This window comes from Hippocampus comes, unplaced genomic scaffold (assembly GCF_001891065.2).
Source record: "Hippocampus comes isolate QL1 unplaced genomic scaffold, H_comes_QL1_v1.1 scaffold437, whole genome shotgun sequence".
Taxonomy (NCBI): Eukaryota; Metazoa; Chordata; class Actinopteri; order Syngnathiformes; family Syngnathidae; genus Hippocampus; species Hippocampus comes.
The window spans coordinates 81,054-97,688 of NW_017805699.1; the positions used below are offsets into that span (position 1 = coordinate 81,054).

The window sequence follows — 16,635 nt, forward strand, 5'->3', positions numbered from 1 at the left end:
CACACACACACACACACACACACACACGCACACACACACACACACACAGAGGGTGAGCTGTTCAACACAAGCTAATTGTACTTGGCTTTGACTACAACTGTACCAGTCACAGCAGAGGATTTACTGCACCTGCCTGCCAGGATAACCTTTGGCACCTGGGCTTCCGATTGGACCTTGCTCTCCCTGCAGGGGGAGGAAGAGGGTGGGGGTGGATGGGAGGGAAAGAGGGAGGGAAGAAGTGAGGTAGAGGGGAGGTGAAGTGAGAAGAATCATTGTAATTATGGTCACAACAACACACATGCGCAATGACCACTTACTCAGGCTCGTTTCTGAATCGATTGTATTTAAAGTTAATTTTAACCAGGTTTGTCAATTGGCAACTATTTCTCATTTGTAAGGCCAACCTGAGAGTACAGTAAAATGACGCAAAATAAAGCAAATAGAAATGACTGACAAAGTGCCTCGACCGCTTCATCAAAATGTCGGGTTTCAGAAAGCCAAAGTTTAATCGGCGTTTCCAAACTTGCGCCCTTGGAAAAAGGGATGTGGTCTACTTTGGGGACGGCAACAGGGCGTGGCGCACTTTACAAACGGGCACAGAGGCGACTTGTGTCAGAGCGAGGGCATGCTCATGTATAACTTCCTTTGACGCGCTTGGGATGTGCAGCCATGCGCGGCACTTGCCGTGCTGCCTTGGATAAATAGAAAGTGCTTACAGTTAGGACCCGGCTCACCAAGGTCTATGGGTCTATTGTGGAGCATCATGTCTAGTTAGTTTGATGAAAACTGTATATACAGTGGTGCCTTGAGATACAAGTGAATTTACTAAGAAGTCTATCAGGATACGAGCTGTATTTGGGATGATTATTTTGCTTTAATTTTGAAAAAAAAAAAAGAGGCTTCAAACTTTTCAATTGCCATTCACGGTCCAAGATTACTGTCAAAATAAATGTCAAACAGATTTACCTGTTGTATGTTTCAAACTATTATATAACTTGGCCTTAACGTTTTCTAGCTTAATGCTAACACATAATGGGAAAAGCCATAGATGGTCTTGCCGTGTTAAGGAATGGATATTTGCCCACAAATGGTGCGGCAAAACATGTAGACAATACAACCATACTCACAGGCATATATTCTTTATCCTTTGCAAAAAAGTGACCAATATTACTGCAGCTTGCTTATAATAGTTGTGAAACTCTTCTTCATTTGAATGTGCAAGATTGCATAATACTGCCGTCTGGTGGTCCAATTGTGCACACAAAAATGAGCTGCAAATAATTCATCATGATGCACAAATTGGTTATTTGTTTTCCCTTCTATTTAATTGTTATTACCTCATGTTTTTATAAAGTACAATATTATAGAGTGCCATTTTCCTTTTTCCCAGTGGAGAAAAGTGGAATGTAAGGGACTGCTATTTTGGGAGCCAAACCCTTCTGAATTGTTACTTGCTGTAAAAAAAGAAAGGGGAAAAAAAGGCTTCAGCTACATTCGTTTCATCTTGACTTTACTGTTGACTAAATGCTGGTGGTGTTGGTGGAGGGGGGGGTGGTAGAGACACTGTAAGCACGGCTCATTGTGTGTTAGAGTCGAGTCATGCACACCAGCTGGCCTCTGCGCGCCATAAGCGGACAGCCCGGCAGTTTCCGTTCAGGTTCTGAACGGTGACTCAGAGTTCCGCCAGCGATGGGAAAGCGGGGGGCGTTTGAAGATGGGACGCGGAGACGCTTACGCGTTTGATGACAAGTTTGGGAACTCCCTCAGCCACTGACGTATTGGATAGGCTCGTTCGTACTTGACAATGTTCCACTCTGCTGCCACTGTACGGCCTTTCTTAATACTAACATGAGCATGAATCCACACGGCTTGTATACGGCCGGCTTTGGTCGTTCCTCACTTGAAATAGTCATCTCTGCCGCGGCCAAAACCGCATGATCTCCTCCCATATGCAAAATGAAGGACTTCTTTGAACTGAGTTTTATCCGTGAGATGAAGGCGTACGAATGCTGGGACATATGACGCAAGGGAATAGGTTAAAAGACTCGACAAAGCAGCTGTGAATGTGACACGGTTGGCCCAGTTGGCTTCTTTCTGTTCCTGTTTGTCTTTGTTTGGCAGTGTTTTCCTGATATCCAGGAGAACATCACAACAAACCAGATGTCACTCTCTCGACTGTCATCAGCTATTCTCCTCTGGTTGCATGTAGTAGTACACAACCCCCTGGTGTATTGTGGTTTATATTTTGCGCCCTTGCTATATCACGGGTTTTTATGTGATCGTTTTTCTTCGGTAGCGTTGATATGGACAAATATACTCACAGATTCTCCGGGGAGTCCGGGTGGACCTGGGTAACCTTTCTGCCCCTGAAGACAAAGAAAAAAAAATGATGAAGATGAAGAAGAGACGTGGACACTGAGGACGTGAAGCATAATCATGGGAGTGGAAATAGAGAAAGAAAACAAACACACTGTGTAAAAGCACCTTGGGAAAAAAAAGTGACTGGGCTAAGGTTATGTGTCCTGAGTGGGGGAGATGATGAGTGAAGCCTTTATGCATGTTCACCAACAGGCCTGTCAAAGCAGTTTGAGGCCATGTGTAATGAGTCAAAATCTCACAATGCTGTCAAGGAATCCAACTTTCCAATGACAGCCAGGATCACAAATTCCGCTGGAAGACCGCTTGTCACGATGACAGAGCATTGGCCCCGCTAGCCAAACAATCGTAATATAGACATAAAATAAATATTTTATGAAACTGACGTTAATCAAAACATGGCAGGAAGGGCGAAAAAACGCTCCAATGCAGCTTCCATTAAATTCTTCGATGTGCTCCTTTTTCTGGATCTTCACCAACATTTCAGTGTCATAGCATAAGTTGATAATTAACATACGAACGGATAAACTACGCAAACGATGAACATAAAAATAGCCTCTTGCACATAAAAAAAAAAATCATTTGGTGGAGAAAGTGAAATTGGTTTGGTTGAGTCATACTCCTACTATCTAAGCTAGCTAACGAACTAACGCGCTAACTAGCTAGCCAACTGGAAACAAAACCCGGTATTTAGCTAGCTAAGTAACTAATGAATTAACAAAGTAGCTAACTCTAAAAACATTGACAATGTCGCTTTTTTAAACCATGTTTTAGCCTTGCCATAGCCCTAACACAGCAGCCCACTTCGGACGATGGCTCGCACCTTCGTACCAGCCACCGTCATCCATCAGCCAACTCCACACCGACACGCTGTCATTAGTCGAGGCAACCTGAGTGTCAAATTCCTCTCGCGCAGACCTTTAACTAAATATTCTCGTCATATCTCACATCTGGCGTGCATCACTCGGCTGGGAGGTGGGATAGCAACAAATGAACATGCCGTTTGTCAAACTCGCTGGCGTAACACAGTGAGTCAAGACATGTCTTCTTGCGTGTGTGAGTGTACGTGAGTGTTTTCCAAATTTTGCGTGAAAGCTCTTATTGTTTAGCACACATGGCCCAGTCTTGAATTGCTCGCACATATTATGTTTCCCCTTGATGGGTGACACAAATCTTTCGTCTTTTTACAGCTAAGTGAATACAACTGTGAAACCCCATTTATCGCAAAGAATACGTTCCAGACTCGCTCGTGATCGGTGAAAATATGTGACATAGCGAGACCATTAAATACTTTATGATTAGTATTTTTTCTTTCATTCTACTTCTCCCACACGATTTAACCACAAAACTCAACACAAGGAATAACACAAAATACTCGTGGCAAGCACAATGCAAGCAGTGCGTTTCCGCCTCCAGGTTTGGACCAAATGGTCCAGTTTGACGTAACGTTCTGCTGAACACGTGCATGTATGCGGCCAGACGGCTGCTCTGGGCAACCACCGGACCACATCCTGAGGAGCGATATGTGCTCATTTGTACGACCACCGAAGTTAAATTCGCCTGTCCTTGAGTTCATGTCCATCAGCCATATCTTGGCTTGCGTATGGGTAGACGGAAGAGTGGTTAAAGAGGGGGGCCGCTTGTGTCTGGTGAGCTACCGGCGACTTCTGGCTTTTCTATCTGATTCAACGCACATGCTCGTGATGTATGCAGTGTTGTAAACACGTGCAGACTGGTGAAAAAAGGCGGCCTCATTTGTGAACTCTTTACAAAGGAGATAAGGATCGGTGACCGCCTGGTATGGGGATAGCGGTTCTGCTTAGCGCCTGCAAACACACGTATGGTCCAACTGTAAATGTAAGCCATAACATCAGATTGGTATAGGCAGTCAAGTTTATCGTTCGTGCCCCCAGTATATTCCAGAGTTTCAAACCATCATTTCGACAGCATACAGAGTCTGAATTTAGAGTTGCAAGCCTTCAATGTAGGACCATGTGGTGCTGCAACATGTCAAGCTGCCCTCAGGTCTACTGGAAGAAATGTAGCGTAATTGAGAGCAAGAAAAAAGGCAGAGAAAGACCCCGCGGAAATGTCACGAAAGCTGGTCCCACAGAGCAAAGAGAATACAGTATTTGCACGGGAGTATTCGCGTCTCCTCAACGTAGCAATTGGATGAAGGCTTAGAATTAACTATCATCCATGCTAATTTCCATTGGTGTCTCTGTCGCGTGTTGTATCATGCTTATGTTAGTATTAAGCTAGCATACTTCTATTAGATGCAATGTGGTTCAGTTAAACATTTTAGCTTATAAATTGCAATGTTTATCTTTTGTTTTACACAGAAGTTTTACCGTAAACTTCAACTGAGAGTGACAAATAAACAGCGTAAAGCAAGCATGCTTGGACCATTTGGAGAACTGAGTAAACAAGAAAGTCTTATTTTGATTTCCTCAAAGTGAGGTCATAGATGGTCTCTTCTTTCTTTACGGTGAGAGAGTGAGAACAGGTGCCAGGGAATATTTTAAAAAGTCTGTTTTTCTATATCGTGGGTGAGTCTGGAACACATCCCCCGCGATTCACTGAACTTTAGAGGCAATAAATTACATACCCATTGGAAAGCTATTTGTTACAAAGGTGTACGTCAGAAAACCACGGAATGTGTCAAGACAAATCCAATCCGAGCGGACATAAAACGGAAACACTGACGGCGCGAACAGACGCCGCGGAAAGAGCGGCGGCGTCGGAAAGGTGAGATGCGCAGCTCGTAATGACTCGGTGAGGTTTGGCCCCGCATACGTTGCCTCGCCGTGACCTGGCCCGACATCTTGAAAAGCCATTCGGCGGCCGCTCGCTAGAACAAATATTGCACTGAGAACTCGAACACGCTTGGCTTGCCTTTGTGTCAGCGGCCGTAGAAAGGCATCCCGTCGAATTTCCACTTCTCGGATCAAAGCGTCAGACTGGGTTTGAGTTCGAGTGTGCATACTGTGCATCTGTGTGTGTTTAGGTGTGTATGACAAGGCAGGTGGAGAGCAGCTCTCTAGTTCTCTTAAACCATTGCTTGCATGCAACGCACCAATCCGACTGAGCCTGTTTCAGGGTGGCCTTGTGCCATTCACACGATCATCACTATCATCCACTATCATCGGGGTAGACATGGCTCAGGAGGTAGAGCCATTAACCGAAGGATTGGCTGATCAAATCCCGCTCTGTCCAAATAATGTGTCGTCATCCACCTTGCCCACAGTGTCACTCACACTGGTGTACAGCTGGGTGTGAATGTTTGGTGGTGGTCGGAGGGGACGTCAGCGGATTATGACAGCCAAGCTTATGTTCGTCTGCCCCAGGGCAGCCGTGGCTACATAAAATAGTTAACCACACCACCGTGTGAACGTGTGAGTGCATGAATAATGTATCCATTGTGAAGCGTTTTTGAGTGTCTAGAAAAGCCCTGCATAAAATGGATGCATTATTATTTGTATTATTATTATTATCATTAGTAGTAGTATCCATCACAGCTACATGTCTGACAAGACAGCACTACATCGGACTGTGACATTAGAAAATTGCACTTGTTAACATCTAGGGCCCCACTAGTAGCACACAGATGTTACTAGTACACAGTTTTGCCTATCTAGTTCCATCTAGTTGTCCATTTAGAATGCTTAAGTTGTCCTAGTAAAGACCAAGAAGAGATTAGTACTGAATCCATTTAAGTATTTATTCAGTATCATTGATATCCATCTTAAATTGACTGATACATTGATTGGTTGATTCAATCAGGTTCAGTCAAAAAACATTAGTAGCACACAGATGTTACCTAGTACATACTTTTGCCTCTCTAGTTCCATCTAGTTGTCCATTTAAAATGCTTAAGTTGTCCTAGTAAAGACCAAGAAGAGATTAGTACTGAATCCATTTCAGTATTTATTCAGTATCACTGATATCCATCTTAAATTGACTGATACATTGATTGGTTGATTCAATCAGGTTCAGTCAAAAAACATTCAATAAAGTCCCCCTAAATTGAAACTAACTGAATTTCTTACAAAATTAACATACCACAGATGGAAAAAAAGCATCAAAATGTGGCCTCACAAAAATTGTTTCTTTTAAAATCAAGCCTTTGCCTCTGCTCTCAAACGCTATGGCTGTGTCCGCTGAATGTGTGAAGCCATGCCCTGTATCAAGCATCCTTCTTATGCTTAGTAATTTCTACATGTTTGATCTGCCATTTAAAACCTCTGCTGTCTGGACTATCGTGCCATATAACCGTCACTGCAAATTCCGACGCTGAAGTTTATATCAAGTGGGGGAAGGGATACTCATGACAGCCCCGCCCCCCTACCATCACAAAAAATGCTCATGAAATGGTCACAAAGAATGCTTAATGCTGCAATTCAGAACCACATTGCTCTCAGTCTTTGCAGATATTTTCTACAATTACCTTCAGACATCATGTACAATATATTTAGAAAAGTGCCTGAATTCACTTTGCAGGGTCCATAAAGTCGTCCTAGGACGGTAATAGTCACACTAGAAATGGGGAAATAAACATTTCTACTCGTGTGCCGATTTGTCTTCCTAGTGAGGGCAATGAGCAAGTCGACATCCAGCTGAGAACCAGAGGAGGTGCTGTACTGTAGATCGTTTAGAGCAGGATGTAGAAGGGGTTAATAAGCACTTGGGGTACAGAAAGGAAGCCCTTGTGGTTCATTTAACAAGCCTCCTCCGCAGGCATCGTGTCTGATGATTGAGTCACGATGGCAATGCTGTTCGCGATGCCAATCATGTCAATCAGACTCCGAAAAAAGCTGCGACACAATAGGAGTCGCGGTAGCAGTGGACGTGCGTGCGAGTGAGGTCATCCGACGCTCAAGCATCATTAGCGGCTAATCGCAGATGGAGAGCAACGAAAACAACCTGGCAATCTCTCAACCTCCTCATCTGGACTCATTTAGTCGAGCCCTTTGTCAATGTTTTCCAGCAGATTTACAATTTCCATTGTGATTGAGAGCGTGAGCGACAGTGTCAGGTTTGTTGCGAGATGTACTGTGCTTCTCTCCCTCACACACACACAAACACACATGCATGCACGCACGCACAAGAAGGGCTAACTAAGACCTAACAAAAGCCACATGTCAGGCCGCTGACGTGCAGATGCACTTTGCAACTGTGTACGGATAAGCGCAACTTTGGCCCGCCGCACACCGGGCAATGTCACGCAGCCTGCGAGAGTCAACTAGTTTTCATGAGGGGCCGACTAGTCAACGAACAGCATTGCACTGACACAGAAGTAATGCCCGGTCCAAAAAAAAGAGCTTTCACAACAAAAACGATGTTTTCCTGTACTAAGCAAGATCCCGACAACCACTACCGTGCCGTACCTATACAACATACATTATACAAGTACTGCAATGTGTTTTTACATAGCTTATTATATGTATTGAGGGAGAGACCAAAAAAAAAAAAGATTTCAATCAGGAAATCGCTTTAATTTAAAATAAAGCAAACCGAATCATTCCACTTTAAAATATGTGGAAATTTGTAGCAACGTACTGACAAGTTAATTCCAACATTGCACAACGATAGCAAGAAACTCATGACATCATACCCTCTTAGAACAAATCTATTCACTCTTTGGGACACCGGAACGGTCTGAAAAATGTCATACAGCTCCGTCTCGTTCCCACTCTGCAGGAGCCAGGCAGCATTATGTTGCCTCGAGATTGAAAGTCTGGATGTTTTTTTTTGAGCAATAATGACTGAAAATAGTATAAACACATTTGAGTAAGAAGCTGGTCAGTCACGAAGGTACGTTTGCATACAGATTCGTTACCTTGCGACCTTCTTGACCGTTCATTCCAGCCGGGCCAATGATTCCCAAATCGCCCTTGAAGACACAACGTGACAAAATGTCAAAAATGTCCCGTTACACAACCGGCGAGCGAGCATGACGATGTGAAAAGGAAAGTACCTTCTCTCCTTTAGGGGCCGGTCCAGGTGAGATGCCGGGGTCTCCTTTTCGACCCTAAAAAAACAAACAAACAAAAAAAAAAAAAACATCATGCATTGTAATCATAAGATCTCTGTACTTTTTTTTCTTTTTACAAAGTGTATATGCTTGACCCAGATTCAAAGAGCAAGCGAGTGACTATAATGAACCAAACTTCAAAGCTGTTACTTGGGAATTAACGCATGGAACTGACTCACAGGAACCTACCACCCCCCTGCAGTTTACAACTTTATTTAACTTATGAACTGAGAAAAAAGAAAAATCTGGGATGTAAAGGAAACATCAAACACTCACGCTGATTGGCGCGACACCGCAAAAAGATGGAGACTTGTTGAAAATGTGATTTTGTTACAGAACTACAGCATTCATTCTTGATTATGATTTCTGACTGTAAAATTACGCTGGATTTTTTTTTTTCTGGGGGGAAAAAAATGTCAAATTGCAACTTCATTTTCTTCAGTTTAGAACCTTTTCGTGTAATTTTCCAAATTCTATTTATACAATTGAAAGAGAAAATAAATTGACGATAAAGGACCGTAAGATACATGGAGGGGTTTTGGCAATACACAAATATGGTCTGTTTTTGTAATGCGCTTCAAATCCGGTGTGTACATAATGTGAGCGGTCAAGGTTGTTTGTCATGAAGGACAAAGCCAACTGTTGCTCTCCTGTTTTTACACATTAAAATTGGACTCCGTTCACTTTCTGCCTTTAAATATCTCCTTCCTGGACCAGAATTTCCATTCACCTCTGCTGTCTGTCTGTCCCTGGAAGAACACGGACTCTCTTGTTGATCACAAGAGCGGACCACAAAGAACTCTCCAAAATATGTTACAAACATGGAGACAGCGACGGAAGCCTGCTGCTACACATGCTCTGGCATTTCTGGATGAACCTCAAATGCACTGTCACCTATACAGGTGAACTTTAAGTTAAGCTAAGGCAAGATTTTTGTGGGTGGGGAACAGCGGTTGCATGAAGCAAATGCTAACTGCCTGTTTTCATGTTTACACCACATGCACTGTGTCTGAATTGTCTTCTGACAGGCAAGATTTTCTAAAATTGTATGAGGGGTTATTCTCCAAGTGCTTGTCCTGAATTTTGATTATGTCCAGGGATTTTTTTTTGTTTTCTGTAACTCCTCCAGTCTCTCTCTCTCTCTCTCTCTCTCTCTCTCTCTCTCTCTCTCTCTCTCTTGTGCTTCTATGCACAATTTAAATTGAAATAGAAAATGTTGATGAGCTAAAAAAAAAAAAGAAAACCAGTTGGTTGTTCATGATTAATTCATTAGTGTTTTTTTTCCCTCTGTATCGTTAATGAATCAAACTTTTTTTTTTAATCTGAATACCTGATGATTCAATTGAATTTTCAGTCGGATATCGGTTTATCAAAACATTCGATAGCTTTAGCCCTGCCCGCTACTGAGGTGGATAATTAGCTAACTAGCTGGCATGACTTCACTGAGAGGAAAAGAGAAAAGTAGTGATTCATTTTCTGAGAAATTTGTATTTTTCCTGTGGTCCTACAACCTATTTTAATTTGTTTTTTGTTGTTGTTGTTGTTGTTTGTTTTTTTTTACTAATACAGTGTGTTCAATGAAAAAGTTTACATTATTTACCCACAAGAATACATTTTAGAGCTGGAATTCCAACACTGCAATAACTTGAAACCGCCGTATTTTTGCTCGCGGTTATCATGGCATCAGAATCGGATACTGAACCATTTCCCGTTGTCACTCATGATACACAAGCATGCCAAAAAGTTACCTTAAGCCCGAGTGGACCAGGTCGGCCAGGGTTTCCGTGGGGACCCGGGAAACCCTGCAGGAGATAAAACGGCAAAGTGATTAAAATGCTCCACGCCACAGGTTTCTCAATATTGCAGTTTTGCTACTGGTAGTACAACCAGACTAATGTGATGTCAGTGAGGGGGGTCACTATCTGGAGAAACTTGCTATTTTAACCCATTTTCTGAATTACTGAGGGTTTTGTGTTTCTTATGTGTGTGTGTGTGTGGGGGGGGGGTGTATGGAAAAATGGGGCTCCGTGGAACAGTTCCGCCATATGGATGTGGTTTTCCTGTACCCTCCAACTCCACAGCCCCCAACACACACACTTTTGTCAAAACTCTAAACGACTAATCCAGATCACCTCGCTGCAAAACATTTTGGATTCCTCTGCCAAGTGGCGTCTGGATCAGCTGTAGTTATTATTTTTTTGTTGTTGTAGTAGCACTATTTGGCTAAAGTTGAAGCATGCCTCCTTGTCCAGCATGGCAGGCGGCTAAAAAGGTGAGACAAAACAATCCAGTTGTCTCGAAATTCAAACACTTTGACACGGAAATTTAGCTGTCTTCTCGTCTCCCCGAGGGAGACTTTTTCTAGTGGCTGTCTGACCCCGGGCCTTGTTCTCCACGTGGTGGGACATCTCTCGCCTTGCTCCCACCCCCGTGGGAGGTTAAAGGTCGGCCGACGAGGCGACCCGAGCGGGGTTCATTGAGGTGAGTCGGAACAAGTCGGCCTTCTTTGGGTGTTCTTTGGGAATGAGGATCTGCAGACGTGTCCTTTGAAACTTCCTAGTTAGGCCACGCCTCCCCGCATTCATGCCGTTTTGAAGAGAAGAAAATGACGTGAAAGCCCATCGTTGTTATCCGCATGTTGGAACTTTGAAAAAAATTCTCCTCTTTTGCAGCTAGAACCTCACCAACTTAAAACATCAGACTTCCACCTGTAACCTGACTATATAAAACTGATTTTCCAAACTGTCAACATCCAACCAACCAAAAACCATGACCACAAAATTGTGATATGATCCTAACTGTGTATTTTGGGACTGCTCCATCCTTAAGCGACATCATGTTGGATATGTGAAATGTTGAAACAGCTTTGCAACACTTCCAATCAGAGCTTAAGCCCACATTGCCCTAAGCGGCAAATGTTTGCAAGTGCGTGCACATGTAGTGACTGTTTTTTGTTTTTTTTTTTGGTTGCAAACAATTTGTTTTTTCACCATCAAATTTGGAACACGTTTGATATTATAAATAGTTGGCCAACGTATTTGCGACCTTGAACGAACCTTTGCCGCCTTTATGTTTCGGGTGTGGGTTCGTGTTGGATTGCACTTTAAGAGCGCTCAACGTCCACAATCAAGGGGACTTAGTCATTATCATTTTTTTTATATTTCCAACAAGCTTATATTTGTGTACTTGTGCTTGACACGCCAGCTGTTTTCATTCCAGGGATTCGCAAGTTTTAATGATCTCGCCTCACTCTCGCGGCCCCTGTCATTGCTGCTTCGCATGCAACTGGCTGTCCCCCTCCAGACTTTTGGTGTGTTTTTCTGCATCCAGACAGTGTTCGCTGAATGCTGTTCTTCCCAAAATACACCAACACACACACACACACAGCAGGCATGTTTGAATTACATGTTTCGCAATGTGGTTTGGGGAGTACACTTGTAGACATGGGCATGAGCTTTTCTCTCTTTTTTTTTTTTTTTTTTTTTTTACATTGGTTTTGTTTTTGGGTACAGCAACCTTGCCTGCATGTCTTGCCCGGAACAGGTGCCTAATTAGAGAAGGCGAGGGCGCGGTGCACGCAAGGGCCCCCGACCGGCGGCGGCCTCGGTGGCTTTACAGGGCGTCACTGCGGTCCTACCTCAGCTCAGGCCAAAATCATCCTGATTTAAGAAGTATAGCGCTTTAGTTTTGATGTTATGGCAACGGCACGTCACTCTCAGGTATATAAATATGGAACAAATTGCTTCTTGATGCCATATGCACAACTAAAACGTAGTTGCTGGACATTACATTTGGGAGTGTGGCGTCAGGTTCCCACAAAGATTATTTTTGACAAGCAACTCTGTAATGGGCATAAAGTGGCGTCCGACTTTGAAGCGCACACTCGTAAAGGCCACTTAATATACAGTCTCCCTCGAAACGCATTTAGTTCATCATTTTGTGCCAGATGGAAGCCGGAGGGGACGATTTCAAAGCCTCGTTTCCAGCAGGCGCAACGGAAGGGTCAATTTCATTATCAATTATACTCACAAATTTTGTTTTTATCTTTTTATACCTCGATGCTGCGACAGTGCCAACAACTCAGGTGATTGCTTAGGGCGTCAAATTGAAGGCGGATGCCGAAAGGCAGCAGACATTAGCCTTTATCAATAACAAAGCACTGCTTTCAACACTACAACGACAATGTGTTTAGAATGCCCTGCATAGGGCCCCTTTTTAGATATTGCTGCCGGGTGGCAAGTAGTGTACAGAGCTCCAAGAGACGGCTGATATTTACCCGTATTAATGACACAACTGCATTCGCACACTGCAATGACAACTCTGGATTCAGGACTATATCTCGAATGGGCCCGAGCAGGCTTGTTGTCACCAATTTATAGAGTAAAACAAAAATGGTCAATTTACTCAATAAAAGCATAAATAGCAAACTTATAATTTTGCATTGTTGTCATTTTTCAGCTATTTTTTTTCCCAACTCTGTTTGTGAGCTGCAAAACTACTGAACAAAAGCAGTCTGGTAAGTTTTAATGTTACGGCGAGGAGAATAGGGTGCGCTCTGAACAGACGATGTTAGTCTTTGCACGCGTCCCCTCGCACCTCCCTGCCACCGCCGCCGTCGTCGTCACACACCCTAAAAATGGACGCGTCTGTGCAGAGAGCGGTTGCCGAGGCGACGGCGTCTCACACTCATGTGTGGGGATCAGAGGTCAAAGTTCGCGGCTGTTGCCTGGCTGGGCTCAATAGTGCTCTGTGTGTCATCACACCGGTTTCCCGTAATCCGAGGCTACGGGAAGTTGTGCGGGGAGGAAAAAAAAAAGGGGCACGTCTGCAGGATTTCAGCGGGAAACCCTAAATTTATCAGACTGAACAGTGTTGTCAGTTGTTACAAGTGCCCAGTATGTGTAAACTGCAACGTTTCCGCAATAGACCGCAGTTGGGGTTTGAAGAGAATACAGGCAAGTCCGAAATTAGAGTTGCGTGCCTTCAGTGAAGTGCCACATTGTGCCACAACATGCCAAAGTGGACTGAAATGTACTGGAAGTGATACGGCACCATAAAGAGGCAAAGAAGGTCCCCAACTAAACTTCAGTAAGTTGTCCCCATTGAGTAGAGAGTGTAAATTACCTCTGAGTATTGTTGTATTCTCAGCTTGTATGTGTTGTTGCTCTATTTGTCTTAAAGTAGCAGTGAAGGTTGACAATTTCCGCAACATCTATGCTCATTTCTGTTAGTACTTTAAAAAAAAAAAATGTCTTTTCAGAAGCTCAAATTGTGCATTAAGCATCTGGGAGGGGTCAAACTATACGACAAAAGGTATTTCCAAGATAGGTTTGTGAGGCTTTGGCCGAGGTCTATCTTCTACTGAGGGCCAAAAAGGGCAAAAGAAAAAACCCTCCAGCTCTCTGCAGATGTTGAACAGTACAGTTCTGGCTGATGCAAATAAATAAACAGGTTGATTATGACACGGCTGCAAAAAATTATATGGCAATCATTTATTCGTTTTTGACGTTTGGAGTCAAACCAGATTGGTTTGTTTCACTGGCCTGTTGGACGGCATCGCTTTCTCAACAACTTTGGTCGGCATCAACGTTGCATTGCCGCGCTCACATCGGACAAGACAAACTAAGAGCGTTTAAAAAAATAAATTAAAAAAAAAAATGGAACCAAATGGTGCTTGTGCCGAAGTTACTGTGAACTTCACAACGGCACATATGGCAGAGACAAAGTCAACGCACAGGAGGGTGATTGTTGCGTGAATAGTGCTTGCATATGGATGAAATATGCCAGGTAAATTTGAATAAAGTTTTCTGTACAGTTCTATTCAACTCTATATCAAGAGCCAATCTATAATTTTGTGAATTTAGGTTTTTTTTCCAATTTATTCTCATGAATTCCTATTAATTTTCATGGATCTTTTTCAACTTTAAAAACATTTTTCAAGGCTTGTCCAGAATGGGATTCCCCCAAAAGTGAAAACGGGCTGCATGCCGCAGGAGCCGAAGCAGCAGAGAAAAGTCCAGCGCAGCCATGTGTTCTCTGTCTGTTTACAGTGCTTTTATTAGGCATCCTGTGGCACAGGCAGCTTTTGAAAGGCCGTCTTTTTAGGAGCTTTCCTGTTTATGCTGAGGGGTGGGAGGTCAGCACTCGCAGCCCCGTGCTGAATATGGTCGATCTGCTTCCATAGGAAAACCTTGTGTGAGTGGGTGTGTGCTTGTGTGTGTGTGAGAGTGACACTAAATGCGTCGGCCTTGTGAGATTGGTGGAAATTTTGGCTTGACAGGTTATTATTATTATTATTACTACTGTCAGTTACAACTACAAAAAACAATCTGGGTCTTTAACTCGTGGGATGGAAGCCCCGGACAGAGGCCTCTCTGTCACCTGTCTGTTATACAGAGGCGTCAGTCAACATGTGCACATGGACAGCACACAGACACATTCAGAAGCAAGGATGGCTCCAATAGCACGGCAGGACATATTTTGGAAAAACGGACTTGTGAATGACTCGTATACACATAGCTGTAGTGAGTTGTGGCTACAGCAGCCCCTTGCGAGTGTGCTCATTCTGTATTTGTGTGTTTGACATCTTTTTCCCATTAGGAAATGGCTGAAAGTGCATCCGGACGGTGGCTGTCCTTGCACATATGTGAGGACGTTACGCTACTTAAACTACATTTTTCTCCCTGCCCACGATTTAGCAGCTAGACTGTCTGAAGATCTGACACTGGCAAACACGATCGTGTCAAAGCCAAAAGGTAAGATGAGTTGCGATGTTTGCACAGGTAGTGTTATGTGAATGTTTGGCTAAGTCGTCAACATGGGCTTGAAGGGACATTTGTGTATGGCAAGGTGTCTGCTGCTGAATAAATCCTTCTCTGGAGAGAGTCTCTGAGGCTCACAAATACCATCCTTGGCATTGGCATCGGAGAGAATTGGCCTACCGCCGAATCAAACTGATTCCAACAAGAGTCTGACAAGTAGATTTCAAGATGACTGTAATTCTTTACAATTTTGAAAGATAAATGTAGCTGGGGGTGTCTGAAGAAAAAAGGACCGTCACTCACCCGAGCACCCCTCTTTCCTGGCAGGCCTGGCTTCCCTGGAGGTCCTTGAAGTCCCTGCACAACAAGAAAAAAAAAATCCCTTTAGTGTTGCCTTTTGACTGCCACTATATGCATATGTACACATGCACTCAATCAACCATCAGGTCTGAGGTAATTCCATTAGCAGGTGATGAGAGCTGAGGCATATCCATCAGGTAATTCTGAGCCAGCGTGGCAGGAAATGGTAGAAATAACAGATCGTTTCCTGTGCCACTGAATGCCCTGTGCGGCTTTATCATGCCCAATCGTTTTCTTTTAATCAAACGAGGGGGAGGAAAGTCAAGAAAAACAACAACAGGTTCTGAATGGGAGCTTCTCAGTGTGGACTACCAGGAAATCTCCTCGAGATTAAAAAGAAGCCAATTGAAAGACTTTGAAACAATACGGCGCCTCTAACAGTGCAATCATAACTCCTTCCCGAGTCTCGAAAGTCTTCTTTCCGCTTCCTGCCACTCTGATGGTTCTAATTGCCCCCAATTCCGACGCCTTGACCTCCACCCCTATTAGTACAGGTGGTGCACTCTTATGGTGGCCCTGGGACCTTTCAACGTGGACACATGCACCTTTCTGGCTATCTAAAATGATATCAATCAAATCGACTGACGTGATATTTTCCTCAAGTACTTGAAGATGGGCCTCATCCTAACCTAGGGCACTAAGCCAGAAATAACACTCTTCTTGGGATTCACTTAAATGTACTGATACACTCATTCCGCATTATAAAATGCAATCCTTTCATATACGTGCCATATGGATCGGAGCCATGACAAATCTCAGTGTGATGCGCTCAACTCTTCTATATTTGGCACAATTTTGGCGACGTTATGCCAAATGATCAGGTCGAGTTTTCGAAAAGTGTCATCTGGCTGACGATTGTCATGACAACATTGCGGGCATCACTACAAAAAAAAAAAAAAATGATATGAGCCTTTTCCTTCTTTTGCGTTTGCATTGAGAAGCTAAATGGTGGTGTTTACCAACTGCCTTGACCCGCGACCCAGCTTTGAAGGTGGGCCGTGTGACCTCCACTAGCCCCCTGTGATAAGAGGAATCTGGTGCAAAGACGGCAAGGCGTCACACCTGACACGTCATGCCAAGCCTTGAGAGCAAGATGAAAATGGC

The 16,635-nt window shown here is 43.6% G+C and overlaps 1 protein-coding gene across 1 annotated transcript in view; it reads right to left on the bottom strand.

Annotated features, from left to right (window-relative positions):
* Window positions 1-16,635, bottom strand: part of LOC109523439 (collagen alpha-1(XXVII) chain B-like) — a 69,991-nt gene that overhangs the window by 39,128 nt on the left and 14,228 nt on the right. The window contains exons 5-9 of the mRNA XM_019882605.1: window positions 10,159-10,212; window positions 8,354-8,407; window positions 8,216-8,269; window positions 2,322-2,366; window positions 130-183 (exon numbers count right to left, since the gene is read on the bottom strand). Coding sequence (XP_019738164.1) covers window positions 130-183; window positions 2,322-2,366; window positions 8,216-8,269; window positions 8,354-8,407; window positions 10,159-10,212 — 261 coding nt within the window. The remainder of the gene's footprint in view (window positions 1-129; window positions 184-2,321; window positions 2,367-8,215; window positions 8,270-8,353; window positions 8,408-10,158; window positions 10,213-16,635) is intronic.